General features: G+C 33.0%; 1 protein-coding gene across 39 annotated transcripts in view; it reads right to left on the bottom strand.

Annotated features, from left to right (window-relative positions):
* NAV3 (neuron navigator 3) overlaps positions 1–15,187 on the bottom strand; it is a 1,103,979-nt gene that overhangs the window by 300,140 nt on the left and 788,652 nt on the right. For all 39 annotated transcript variants that reach the window (XM_056798500.1, XM_056798493.1, XM_056798499.1 and 36 more), the window contains one exon: positions 850–922. In XM_056798500.1, coding sequence (XP_056654478.1) covers positions 850–922 — 73 coding nt within the window. The remainder of the gene's footprint in view (positions 1–849; positions 923–15,187) is intronic.

Raw genomic sequence — 15,187 nt, 5'->3', positions numbered from 1 at the left:
AAAACTGCTGGGCAGGTATTTATTGTCTACTTGTTTTATAAATGATATTGTATATTTTACTTTGTATTTATGTTTTACATATTTACAGAATACATATTGTTTGCCCAGACTGTAAACTCCTTAAAATTGATTGTTTCATTGTTGTCTTTTTATCCACAGAATTCATTACAATTCCTGAGACATAGCAGGGATTGGTTAAATGAAGGGTGAATACATGAACGAATGGTTAAACAGATGGATAGATGGAAGCAAATACTCCCAATCTCTCTGTTGATGGATAACCCCTTGCTTTCATATCATCTATTCATTCTTTTCTCAACTCTTACCAATTTCATCTTCTTTCTGTTCTAAATCTAAAATGCACAACCCAAAATTCACATTTAATGTTGCTCTTTCTACACACCCACATTTAGAGAACCTAGGTTAGCTCTCATTTACTATTAGAATAATTCTGTCATTGTCATGTTCTGTGTTTAATACAAATTTTTACCAATGTCAAATGCACCAGTTTTTTGTCTATTTCCATATGCTCCTATTCTAAATACCTTTGACTCCTATTATCCTATCATAAAATAATGTTGTTTGTCTCCTAAAATTTCAGTAATTTAAAATTTTCATATTACATATATTATTGTTTATAATTAATATTTAGAATTCACATGTATATTGTGTTCTTTTGAAATACTATCAAGAAATTAAAAGGTGTCAAAATGAGCTCATTTGGCATTTTAGAGGATGCAAGCAATGAAGGATATTAAGATAACCTACTTTTATTCATAAAACTATTGAAAGACAATGATTAATTTCCCCCTTGCCATAGTACCATTGCCAACAATGATGTTTTCTTACCTTCAGCAGATAGACCTTGCACATTTACTCCTCTGGCTGCTAGAAAGCTAAGGCAGACATCAACATTTTCAATCTGAAACATAAAAAGAAATGAGAAGCGCCTGAGCGACTTTTCACCCCACAGTGAGAATGAGATTGGGAGGAACAAAATGGGGAAGAAAGAGGATGAATACTTTGCATTCATTACATAATACAGCTTCTTACCAGATTTTAACAAGAATTATTATGGTTAATTAGGGAGTTGCTATAAAGCTTCCATTGTCCAGTTTGGCACTTAGAAACAATTCATAAAGCCTTGTAGCAGAATGGCATTCTGGTAGATCAGCTACCCACCTACTTATCATAAAACCGGATTTTGTGCTTTACAAATAAATCTCAATGAAAGCATCCATAGAAGATATAACACTATGTGTGTGTTCAGGAAGGGGTTAGCACTTAAGTAAAAGTCAGAAAGTAATATTTGACAAACACACCAAAGAAGAGAAGTGAATATGAGAGGCTCTAACATTTAATTCTGTAACAGGTTCCCTCATTTAATATTAAAAATATATTTAAAATAATTATCAAAATATTATTAAAAACTAAAAATATTATACTTGACAGTAAAGAGCTAAACAGAAAAACTTTACAATTTACAAAGTTCTTTTCACACATTTTGTAATTGTTGTTTAGTTTTATTTTTTCAGTTATGTCCAACTCTTTGTGATATCATTTGGGGTTTTCTTGGCAAAGATAGTGGAGTGGTTTGCCATTTCCTTCTCCAGATCATTTTATAGATGAGGAAACTGAGGCCAACAAGATAAAGTGACTTGCTCTGAGTCACACAGTTAGTAGTGTGTGAAGCCAGATTAAATGGAGGAAGATGAGTCTTCTTGACTCAAATTCTTGCATTCTTTCCATTACCTTTTCATACATTATCTAGATGTAGAAAGGTGGCATGGTGGATGTCAGTAAGATCCATGTTCAATTCTGGTCTCTGACATTTATTACCTGTGTGACAATGGGAAATTACTCTTCTATCTGTCTCAGTTTCTTCATTTATAAAATGACAACATAATAGAATCTACTTAACAAGTATTATTATGACCAAATTACATATTTACAAAGCACTTAGCACAGTGCTTAACATATTTTAGGCCTTTAAATGCTTTCATCTTCCATTCAATCAGGACAAATATTTTAGTTATTTCTGATGTTCTATTTTCCCTTAATTTTTATTGATTTTGAACATAATCTTCATCTCCAAATATATCCCTCTCTAACACTTCTTGATGGGTAATCTTCTAATAAGGTATAAACAAGATTGGACCAAGAATATAGTTTTTATAAAACTCAGGAACCCAGCAATACACATATGTACTATATGGAATATTTCAGAACCATTGTCCATGATTTGTGCAAAAAAAGGAAAGGAAGAATATTTTCTCCTCTTTTCTTCTGAGGCAAGTTTAATCATTAATTTAACACACAATTTAAATTCAGAATTTTTGTAGCTCCTTTTAATTACATTTTTGAAGTCATTGTGTTTATAATTTCCCTGATTGTACTTTCTTCACTACAAAAATTCTATCACCCTATTCTCACCTACATTCTCCTTATTTGTCTTTTCATATGGCATAGTAATATGCATTATATTGATCTATTAAAATTAATTTATTTCTTAAATTCCCATTTAAAAAAGATAAGAGACAAAATCCTTTTAATGTGGTCTGAAGATTAACTACACTTTTAAGTTAAAAGGGAGTGAAGCTGTGAAAAAATGAAAAATATGACCTACTTAAATTAATGTTATGTTTAATATAATTTAAAATTGAGTAATAATGTCTGGTAAGAATGAACACTCCATGATTCCCTTCAAAATGGGTTTTTGATCATTTTTCTTTCATGAACAAAAAACTTGAGACTCTGAATCATACAATGATTAAACAGTTTATCTCTCTCCTCACTTTTTCACAGCCACCAATAACATGACAAATATAGATTAGTACTCCTAAAAGAAAGCCTTTGAATACATTTTTTAAAAATATTTTCCTTGAAGGACAGAGTTTTCACTCTGAGAAAGTACTTCTTATTCTTTTACTTTCTCAGTGCTTATTGTTATGAAGGACAAAAAATTTGGAAAGTCATTTATGTAATTTTTTTAAAAAGAACTAGAAGAATATCCTTTGTTCATATGAAGAAAAATAGGGATGGAAAAATTCTGATAAAAAAATTAATGGGAGTGAATTTAATGTTTTAATATTTGGTATGTTGACAATAATTAAATTTAAATAGTAAACAATTTGAGTTATTTAGATGTGTGCTTCATATAAATTTTAAGCAGTTTAAAAATAGAAACTAATATGTAATATTTTATAGAAGAGAGCTAAATCGTTCTCATGTTTCTTCAACTTCAAATATTTTCCAAATCGTCAGTTGGGCTCTGAACAGAGACATTGATATTTTTAACCTATTATCATTTTTGCCAGAAGTCTATATGTATTCTATTCGTGGAAACCAACTTACTAAGCAACCTAAAATAAACATATGAAATATTAGTTCCTCATAAAAGATCAAAGCATTTTATAGGGACTATTATTCACTAAAGAGAGTGAGGTATAATAATTTGGCATTTAAACATACTTTATAAGATACATTATTCTTTTAAGGGCTACTCCATTGTGCTTAGCAGGTTCTCATGCATATAGGTTGTATCTGATAATGCTTCTGTTGAAAAAAAAGCATGGGCTCTCTCAGTTTAACCAGTACTAACTACATTAGATCTCTTCTTAATGCCTAAAGCTAGAGTTTACTGCATTTAACAGTCTTAGGGATTTGCATTTATTACCCCAATTCCCTTTGCAATTAACCAGCAAATCCTGCATCCACTGGGATTCCCTGGAATGTAAAAATTGCACACAATAAAACCCAGCAATAAATAAATAAAGACTTAAGGAGAAATAAGTACCACAGTGTTGTGTACTTTTTTTTGTTTCAGTTAAAATAATGTTAAGGGAAATTTTTAGAGGAAAACTTTGAGACAAAGAGACAGAGACACAAGAGAGATAGTTTCAGAGGGAATATGATAGAAAAATAGATTCAGAAATAAAGCAAAGATAGGAAGAGAAACAAAGATCAAAACTGAGACAGAAACAGATATAGCAGGGAAGAACTAGGTTAAACATTTGGGAAATATCTCCCTTTAATAAAATTAAATTATGTTTCCTTGGCAGTACTGATGCTCCTAAGGCATTTTTCATAGCAAGTGTGTCCTCTTTATAAAAGTGAGTCAGAACACTATTGCCCTAAACATCTCATAATTTATTGTAGAGCATTAACAGCCTCTGTTACCTTTTATAAGGTTATTTTTGTGAGAATCCAAAAGAAGGGTAATGGGCAGTCTATCATTAAGTTGGTAAAATTAACTCTTTCCAGGTCACTGGACTATCATTTTAAAACATATTAATCACACAAAACAACAACCAAAAATCATACCAATTTCGTCTTTATTTTTGGCACTGTTTCTAAAGGAAAAATGGAGGGAAATAACTGAGGAAAGAGAAAAAGATAAAGAATTTCAAAAGAACCTTTCCTTCACATTCATATTTTGGGAACAATTCCCCTTATTTAAGATACAAATGAATCAATCCCATTCATAATTTATTAACTAGGCCAAACTAGCTAAAATATTAATGCACCTTATTGTTACCCAACTTTGCTAATAGATATATGTCCAAAAAAATCAATCTTGAATATTGTTATCTACTTGTTAATTCACAGAAGGTGATATCTGGGCTTGAATTCAGCCTCTGGCAACTACTATCGATATGACTACAAACAAGTCTCCTAATTTCTCTAAGCCTCAAATTGTTTGCAATTATAACCAATTAAAAGCACTTGTTGATGCTTTGGGTTGCTGTAATAACTAGATGAAATGATATATGTAAGATTCTTTCCAAACCTTAAATAACATATAAATATAAGTTGTTATGATCGTGTTATTATAACATTTATGCAAAGAAATTTTCCAAAAGTTATTTGGTTTTCTGCTCAATGTAAAAAGAAAAAATTTTGAGAACAGATTTTGTTTAAAGGTGTACAAATCACCAGAGCCATAAAGAAGATACAGAGTATCCTATTTTATACCCTACATCACCATTTAATAGTTTGTTTGGTACTATAGTTATGCTACAGAAAAAATTCAAGGATTTGATATTCAACAAATGTTTTTTAAACAGTAAAAAATGAATACATTGAGCTATACTACAAGGCTAGGTTGAGGGGAGAAAATAGACTGAACATGAAGCTTAGTATACACAAGATCTCCATAATCACAGACTTATGTTGAAATTAAGTCATAGATACTTATAGTACAAAACAAATGGAACCAAATTTTACAAGATGCATATGTTTGGAAGGTCTTAGGTTAAAATGAAAATTTCTTACTAGGAAAAAATACTCACTTTATTAAATTCATTTAAAAAGTATAAGAGTTCAAGTAGTCATAACAAGGCTCTAAGACTATTGAAAGAATAACTCCATTATTTCCTTTTTGCTTGCCATTCCTCCATTTGTAAAACCCATTGCTGCCTTTCCTGACCCCAGCCTCCTTTTCCTGCTTGCTTCTATCTATGAAGGATATTAGGCAACATGAGATCAGGACTCTGGACAGAGCTAGGTGCTTCCCAGAGTGATGGAAGGTTGCAAAAAATTGGGCATAAGGAAGGCACACTTTCTCTTGTTGCCACACAATGATTTTTTTGTCAAGCATTTTAACTTTTTTTCAGATTTTCTATAGTTGAATTCACCTGGAGTAAATATATACATGATGTGATTTGACTCTAATATATGATAAGTGCATAAAGGATATGCAAAACCTAGTGTTATGTGAGATAGGAGAGACAAAACATAAGTGAGAGGGAAGGAACGAGTTTCCTCATACAATTATTTTTTAATTGGCAGAATTCACAGGTGAAGATGGAAGAAGGGAACATATTCCAATAGTTCCGATATAAGGTCAAGCATGTTCAAAAGACCCAGAAGCAAGAAGTCTTTGCAGATGTTTACAGAACAGAATAGCTCAATTTAGTTGACTCACAGAGTACATGAGTAGACAAAGAACAGTATAACTAAATACTAGAAAGGGAAGATGGCACTCGACCCATGCTGACAAACCTATGGCACACCTGCTAGAGCATGCTGGAGGGGAACACTCCCTTCCCCCTCTCCACAAGTCCTTGAGATCATTGCTTATATCACCTACCCCTCTGCTCAGTAGCCCAATGGAGGCACTTTCTCCCTCCCATGTCTGCAGTAAGATGGGGGGTGGGGCAAGGAGGCACTCACATGCAGCATGAGGGTTGTAGTTTGGACATTGTCTTGAAGGTCTTTAAAAGGTTTGTCATCACTGCATTAGATTATAGAAGGACTGGAAAGTTCAGCAAAGAAAAGGAACTTCGGGGGCAGCTGGATGGCTCAGTGGATTGAGAGCCAGGCCTAGAGACAGGAGGTCCTAGGTTCCAATATGACCTCATACATCTCCTCATTGTGTGACCCTGGGCAAGTCATTGAACCCCCGTTGCCTAGCCCTTACTGCTCTTCTGTCTTAGAACCAATGCACAGTAATGATTTTAAGACAGAAGGTAAGGGTTTAAAATTTTTTTTTTAAAGAATAGGAACTTCACCTGGTAGGCAATCTGGATCTTCTGAAAATTCCAGGTGGTTTCTTCTCTCTGTATTTACTTGCATTTATTATTGCAATCTTTTGTTTCTCTATCTACACGTTTCACTCCTTTTTATCTCCTTCACTGTATTATAATGCACGTTTTACTCCTTCACTGTAAGTGCTCCCCAAAACTTGTCCTAAGTCTTTCATTTCTTTGTGAACACGTTCTGTCTTTGTAATCTCATCCATTCTTAAAGGTTCAATAATTTCCTCTATGCAAGTGACCAAGATCCACACATTTAGCCCCTATCTCCCAACTGAGATCTTGTTCCAAAAACCAATTACCTGCTAGATATGCATCTCAGTCTTTTTCTTTCTCTCCAAATTTCATTCCTCTTCCGAATTTCCTTATTTCTGTCAAAAACCCAACCTTGTCTTTCTAGTCACTGTAAAAAATAGACTTGAATCCAGGACTTCAATCCCCAGAAGCCCTTGCTCCATTTCCCCAGAATGTTTTGTAATCTCACCTGGGCCGAGAGCAAGATGGGGTATTTAAACCTGGTTGTGAATAGGCTTGGCCTCTTTTGGACTTCTGTTTTGGAGCAGACACGTCTCTTTCATGATGTGAGGTTTTCTTGTCTGGGCCTCTCTGGCCTAGGCATGTGCTTTCTTATTCTGTATTTTCTTTAATCCTTAACCTTTAATAAACCTCATAAAAATATAATATTCCTTGCAGAGAGAAACTAATTTCTACTTGCCTCAGTCTCCCCTAAATTTTAATCTTTATATCACCCAAGTTTGGGTGACTTTAGATACCTACTTTAGATACCTATTGAGTCTTCTCTTTCCTTTGTTCTCCATATCCAGTCAGTTGTCAAATCACATTGAACATATCCCCACAATCAATCAGTCAAAATACATTTGCTAAGTATTTACTATGGGATCCAGCTAAGTAATAGGTATACAAAGAAAGCAAAAACATGGTTACCATCTTTAGGGAGCTTGAACTAAAATGGAGAAGATAATATGCAAAAATAATACAATTTAACATATAAGATATAACAAAAATATTAACTAACATTTCTATGGTGGTTGTTATATTCCAGGCATGTGCTAGTGACTTGCCCAGGGCCATACAGTTAGAAATTGCCTGAGGATGAATTTGAACTGAGGTCTTCCAGTCTTGAGGCCCAGTGCTCTTAAGCACTGAGCCACAGCTGTCTCTTAGAATCCCTAGTTTTGTTCAAAGCTCATTGCTCTTAGGGATACCTCCTACATAAGGCTCTATAATCCTTTTAACACTTAATCCCTTATTAGAACCTGATACTTTCTGTTTACAGGCATATACATTGTTTTTCCAGAAAGAATATAAACATCTTGAGGACAGGGATTTATTTTTTCATTGTACCAACACTCAAATATAGTCTGAAACAGATTAAGTACTTACTACATGTGAACTGGTGATTAAATTGTTGTTTCTGAGCAGTAGTACCATATTCAAGTGATTATTCCTGCTTGGTCTACAAATTCTCTGTGTAAATTCCAAATGAGATGTATCATAGTTAGCAGTGATATACTATTCAGCTTTGAGAGACAGAAAGGAGTTTCCAATAAAAACTTTGGCTTAAAAATCAATCATATGTCTATGAGGTTTCATTTTTTCTTCTTAAAGTAGACACTCAAATTCCATTCTTATCATTGCCTTCTCTCGAGACATATTTTAAAACAACTTTGGCTAGAAAATTTAATAAAATATTGTAGTTAATGAAGTTTTAGATTCCTGAGGTTAGTTTTTTTAAATAAATTCTTCCCCTTTAGAAAAAAAAATTATTATGATCATAATGTTCCCAACTGAAGTTTCAAGGTATCTATAAGCACTGTGGTAATCCTATTTGTTGTTATGCCAAACCACCCATTTATTTTTTCTTTGATCTAATCCTACAAACATTGCTTTTGTTGTTATTGTTTTTTTTCTTTCAATAAACACAGATGAAAGTTATTTGGGTATTATACTCTAATACAATGCAGCAGGATCAGACCCCTCAATATTGTTTGAATCATTTCTTAATCCTGAATTCTATTTCTCAGCAGCCAATAATGAAGGCTGAAGTTTGAGGATTGATTTTACTTCATGACTTTCATAACTACCATCCCAATGATGCAAAACTCCAGGGTCAATCCCTGAAAATCATCATCTTCTTAGGAATGCTGTGCTTGATATCCAACAAGAAGAGGCAGCTTGGTGGCATTATGTACAAAGGTCTGGCCTTCAAAATTAAGATGTGGGTCAGAACATTGCCTCTAGCATGGAATAACTGTATGACTGAAGGAAATTCATGCAACTTCTCAAAGCACAAGGCAACTCTATAAAATGATGAACTAAAGATATAATGCTAATCATTATGGGTAAAAGTGTTTTTCACTCTAAGAGCTCTCTACCAAGGTGAGGTAACAGATGAAGGTGAGGGAAGGAGAAGAAAGGAAAGGACAGGACAGGACAGGACAGGACAGGGAAGGGAAAGGAAAGGAAGGGAAGGGAAGGGAAGAGAAGGGAAGGGAAAGGAAAGGAAAGAAAGTAAGGACTCTGACCTATATCCTTCCTTTTCTTTCTTCTTTCCCTCTTCCATTTCTCTTCTCCCTTTCTCCTTCCCTTCCTCCCTTCCTCCCTTCCCTTCTTCTCCTTTCATTCCATCCTCCCTTCTTTACCTCCCTCCCTCCTTTCTGATCTTTCTCCCTTCTTCCTTCATTCCCTTCACCTTCACCTGTTACTTTATCAGTGTAGAGAGTTCAGAGTGGAAAATGCATTGACCCATGACAATCAGCACTACATTTATTATTTGCCATGTACATTGTTGAGTGTTATACATATATCTCACTTGATCCTCACAAAACCCAGGAAGTTAAGTGTTATTATTATCACACTTTATAATTAAGGAAACTAAGGAACATGTATCCTGGTTTGCAAATTTGGTGGCATTCTGGACTCCTTATTCTCATTCACCCTCATTAATAAGCCCTCATTATTTCTCACTTAAGATTATAACAAAACCTCTTTTAATTAGTTGAATTGTCTCAGATCTCTCTCCATGCAAATACTTTCATCATTGTCCACTCAGAGACAAAAAGATTTTCTTAAAACACTAGTCTGACTTTGTACATACTTCCTGCAATGAACAACAGTGACTCCCTATTAACTCTATTAAACAAACTCCTCTTTACCACTGACAGCTATTCTTCTATCTTTATAAGCTTATTAAATTACTGCAGGTACTCTATTGGTATATCATCTTGTTACTCATTAAACACTCCTTTCTTTCTCCCACCACCAAGTCTTTGCACTAGGTCTATGGTAGGGATATAGTCCCTCCTGCCTCAAATATGCATCTTGGAATTCCAAATTTCATTCAACTTTCTATATAAAGTCCAGTTAGCTATTAGTATTCCCCAAACACCAAAATAATCCAGCATCATCTTTATATGCATTTCTATATGTCCATTTTTATCTCCCACTGTAAATTATTAACTCCTTTAGGGAGGGAAATGTTTTTATTTTGTCTATTTCCCTTAAACCTACTATAATACCTGGAATGTAGGTGGTGTTTAATAAATGTTTATTTACTGATTGGTCTCCAAGCACTGAGCTGGGTCCTGAAGATAAAAAGAAAAAGATAATTCCTTAAAGAAGTTTAAAGTCTATCAGGATAAATCACATTTGGAAACTCATTCATGTAAATATCTGTATTTATATGTAATTGTGCATATATATACATGTATTAAATAGTAATTGGAAGCAGTGGATATTAGTGATTAAGGGCATCAGAAAATTTCTCATAAGATCTTAACTCTGAAAACGTTAGGGATTTTAAAAACAGATTCAGAGATTTGCTAATAATACAACCTTGAGTAAATAACAAACTTTCTGAGTTTCAGTTTTGTTTTGTTTTTTCTTTAAATTCACTACCTAACTTATAAGCTTGATGTGAGAGAAAATCTTTAGGTAAAATTTAATTTTCAGTGTATGAGTTGTTATTATCAATTTTAAAAAGGATTGGCCCAAGATCACACCCTTCTCTCAAACAATCAGGGACTGAATTTGGAGAATGTCATGGTTTCAGGTCTTCTAAGATGAATTCTAGGTCCAGTATGGGTCTTATTTAGGCTCATACAAGGTTCTTGTTTGCTCTTTCATTTTCAAAGATGAGTTGACAACTAGAAGGCTGCTCTGGATTTAATTACTAACTCTAGGAAGCTATTAGAGAAAGGAGAGGTAGATAGTTTAATTATAAGATTTACTATACTAATGTATGTTTTGAGGATAACAAAATATTCCTCCAAGCCCAAAGGTTTGGGAGATCTCTCTCTCTCTCTCTCTCTCTCTCTCTCTCTCTCTCTCTCTCTCTCTCTCTCTCTCTCTCTCTCTCTCTCTCTGTCTCTCTTCTCTCTCTTCTTCAGTCTCTCTCTCTCTCTCTCTCTCTCTCTCTCTCTTCTTCAGTCTCTCTCTCTCTCTCTCTTCTCTCTCTCCTTCAGTCTCTCTCTCTCTCTCTCTCTCTCCCCCCATTTATATATACACATATGAGTGTATATACATATGTATATACATGATACAGAATGAAATGTATATAGAATGCCAGACTTAGAGTAGTGAAGACTCAGATCCAATTCTGGCCTTAGACAAGTCCTAACTATGTGATCCTGGGCAAGTCACTTAACACTAGTTGTTTAGTCTTTGCCACTCTTCTGTCTTAGAAATGATACAAAGACAGAAGGTAAGAGTTTTAAAAAATGTAAATGTATATACATATATGTGAAGAAGGAAATGGCAAACCACCCCAGCATCTTTGCCAAGAAAATCATACAAGCTCAAAAAATGTCAGCAATGACTGAAAAACATGTATTTGTGTGTATACATATGCAGATGAAACTCATACACATATAGAAATCATTGTAACAAAATATATCAAAATTTTTTGAAAGAATGATAGTTTGAAAGGGCCTTAAAGATCATTTAGCCAAAATCCTCAAATTTTAAGGATTAGGAAACTGAGGTACATGGAGATCAAACTCTCTACCTTAAGACCTAGTAGGCAAAAAGTCAAAACTAGAGCTGACATTATTTGAAGTTAGCTCCTCTGACTCCAAATGTTTGGAGTTTACTATTTGTAGTCTACTAGAACTATGATGACTAGATTTGGATTCAGAGGACTCATATTCTAATCCTGGTTCTGCCACTAGTATATGACATAAGGCAAGTCTTTTAACTTCCCTAGAAATCCAATAGAAAATAATAATTAATAATAATTCATCTGTGAGAACAAAAAGCCAAGAATATTAAGTGAATTAATGAAAAATATGGAGAAAAGGGGCTTAGTTATACTGGCAACCATCAAAACAATATGATATGGCAGAAACCAGGCACAGATCAACATCTCACACCATATACCAAAAGTAAAGTATAAAAAGGATATATGACTTAAAAATAAAGAGTAAAACCATAAACAAATTAAAGGAACATAGCATAGTTTACTTCTAAGATCTATAGATAAGTGAAGAACTTATTTTCAAATAAGGCATAGAAAACTTAATGATATGTAGAATAGATTACATTGACTACATTAAATTAAAAAGGTTTTACACACACACAAAATCAATACAACTGAGAATAGAAGGAAAACAATAAGGTATGAAAAATATTATAGCAAGCATCTCTGACAAAGGTCTACTTTCTCAAATATATAGAGAATTGAGTAATATTATATTCATAAGAATGCAAAGTGTTCCTCAACTGACAAGTGGTCAAAGGATATCAATAGGCAATTCTTAGATGAAGAAATGAAAAATATCTTTTAATCACTTGAAAAATGCCCCCAATAAAACTATGTTAGAAAAATGCAAATTGACACAATTCTGAGGTATCATTTCACACCTATCAGACTGACCAATATGACAAAAAAGGAAAATGATATATGTTGGAGGGGAGGTGGAAAAATTGGACACTTATTCACTGTTGGTGAAGCTATGAACTGATACAACCATTCTGGAGAATAATTTCTAACCATGCTCGAAGCTTCTTAAAACTATATATGCTCTTTGACACAGAAATAACTCAACTATACCTGCATCCCAAAGATATCAAAGATAAAGGGAAAATATCAAACATAGAAAAGTATTTGTAACTATTCTTTTTGTGGTAGCAAAGAACTAGAAATTGAAGGGATGTTCATTATTTATGGAATGGGTAAAAAAGTTGTGGTATATGTTTCTAATAGAATACTATTTTGCCATAAGAAATGATAAACAAGATGATACATTTTAAAATCCTGGAAATGATATAAAACACTATACATTAAAAGCAATAGTACAAAAAAGTACAATGACTAACTGTGAATGACAAGTATTATCACCAACTGAAGAATCAAAGACAACTTCAAAAAATTCACTGTGAAAAACATTTCTACAGAAGGAAGTAACAAAGTATGATGCAGCATGCCATTCTTTACTTTATTTCCTCCATTAAATTTTTCAACAATGATAGCAATATGTGTCTTTTTCTTTCACAATATGATGGACATGGATGTAGGTATTCCATCATAACACATATACAACCCATTTCATATTACCTGCCATCTTGGGGAAGGGGAGGAGTAGAAGGGAGGGAAGGAATGGATCTCAATTTGTCAGGAAACGATTATTGAAAATTGTACTGATGTAATCTGGGAAAAATTAAATTCTTAAAAAAAATTCTCTAGACTCCTTTTCTTTGTCTCTGAAATTAAAGATTTACAATAGCTGTCCTGTAAGATTCTTTACAACTGTTAAAACATGATCCTTTGCAACTAAAATGAAGAATTTTCTACAGATTTAAGATGAGCTTTCTCTCACTCTCTAGGAATTTTTACCATGTATATACTTTTATGAATATAACTAGATAACAGCTGGTAAATTGTAAATAAGTTACACAAATAGCTGTCTCATTTTGATAAATATTGTACCTCAAGATTAAAATAAATTGAACCCATACTATGTATAAGTCCTGAAAAAAAAATCAAAGAAGGGAAAAAAATCCTTCAAAAGGCTCACTGGATCCAGAAGGAAACATCAAGAAAATTGATGTGATAAAGAAGTTCACTGAAATTAGAGGAAGAGCTAATGATTTTCTTAAAATAAATTTCAATTATTCTCATCTCTTGCAGGTAGAATAATTAATTTTAAAAAAGGATTACTTTTAAAAAATATTAAACCAATTATTTTGCTTCACATGAAATTTAGTTGTTGTCCACAATATGCTTGTTGAGCCTCAAAGAAATCCAATTTTTAAAAAGTTAATGATGAGCTAAGAAAAAAAAATATATAGGACAAACATTTCAAGGAGGGAAAAAAAAAACATCTTTCTAAATGTTTATTTGAATAATAGGAATTCTAAGGATCTTTCAGACAACCAATATTCAATGAAGTTATTTATTTAACTGAAAGAATTAATATGAATTCATAAACAAATTATATATAAGAAGAAAGTTGGAACAAAGAGTAAAGAGTTTTTGAAATAACAGAGATCTATGTTGGAACTTTTGGCCAAGGCAGTGTAGATTTAATATAATGTAAAAATTGAAACAGAAAAGACTGAAGTCTTTTGTCAATATCCTACTAGGACACATTATTAAAGAATGTCTTCATTTTTTAAAATGAAATTGAGCCCATACATAACGATAAAACCTCATAATCATATGATCTTTGCATAGCATTTAAAGTTTGAAATTTACATAAATAATCTCATTTGACATATACTGACAGCATCCAAAATTCATTTCGCAAATATTATAATTTTATTTGTAATCTCTTTGGATATGTTACAAAATGACACATATTAAAAATGCCAGGATATCCCCTTTTCTAACATGCAAGTCAACTTTGAGAGGAAGGAGCTATGTTACAAAATTAACAAAGTTTAAAACTTTTATTTCTTTGCTAAAGGTACCTCCAAAAAGGTGAAATGCAAATTCTGCTCTAGGTTACTGTAGGAAATACCAAGACCTACCTGATTACTCCCATGAATAAATGCTCTCAGTACACAAAAGCCTTCCCTTCAATCCAGTACTTATGACTTATTTACACTGGATTTATCAATGCAATCTGTGTAGCAGAGAAAACTGCACCCGCAAATACATGCCTCAATGTAAAGTACAACCGTTGATGGCATTACACCTCCTGATTTAGTATCACATGGGATAGTCACAAAAATAATCTTAGGGAAGAATCATATTCCATAAGTTGTCTAATTTAGCCTTCAAATAACTACCCATGAATCCCTTGTACTTTTTTCTAGTAGCTATTCATAGACAGCAAATGTGTGTCACATAAAAATGTCTTCCTGGGAAACTTCCCCACCCACTATTGAATACAATATTAGAAATCTTGAGTGGATATGCCAGCAGCTGAACTTCAAAGTTTAAAATCAGTCATTTGAGGATATTTTTCAATTAGAAGCTCATTTTACTACTGAGCTACCATGTGGGAGAAGAAAATGATTTCTTTCTCTTCTGACAATAGTTTTAATGGAGACAACATATAGACATTAAAATTATTCTAGTAAAATATAAAAGTCTCAAATAAATCAGTTTTGAGGATTTTTTAGAAAGTTGTAAAAAGATCCCAAATTTTCATGGATAGTATGGTATATAGCATATATTCTCTCAATGA

Source organism: Monodelphis domestica, chromosome 5 (genome assembly GCF_027887165.1).
Source record: "Monodelphis domestica isolate mMonDom1 chromosome 5, mMonDom1.pri, whole genome shotgun sequence".
Classification (NCBI taxonomy): Eukaryota; Metazoa; Chordata; class Mammalia; order Didelphimorphia; family Didelphidae; genus Monodelphis; species Monodelphis domestica.
Note: the sequence above shows the minus strand (reverse complement) of the source record. Positions and strands in the feature narration are given on the sequence as shown.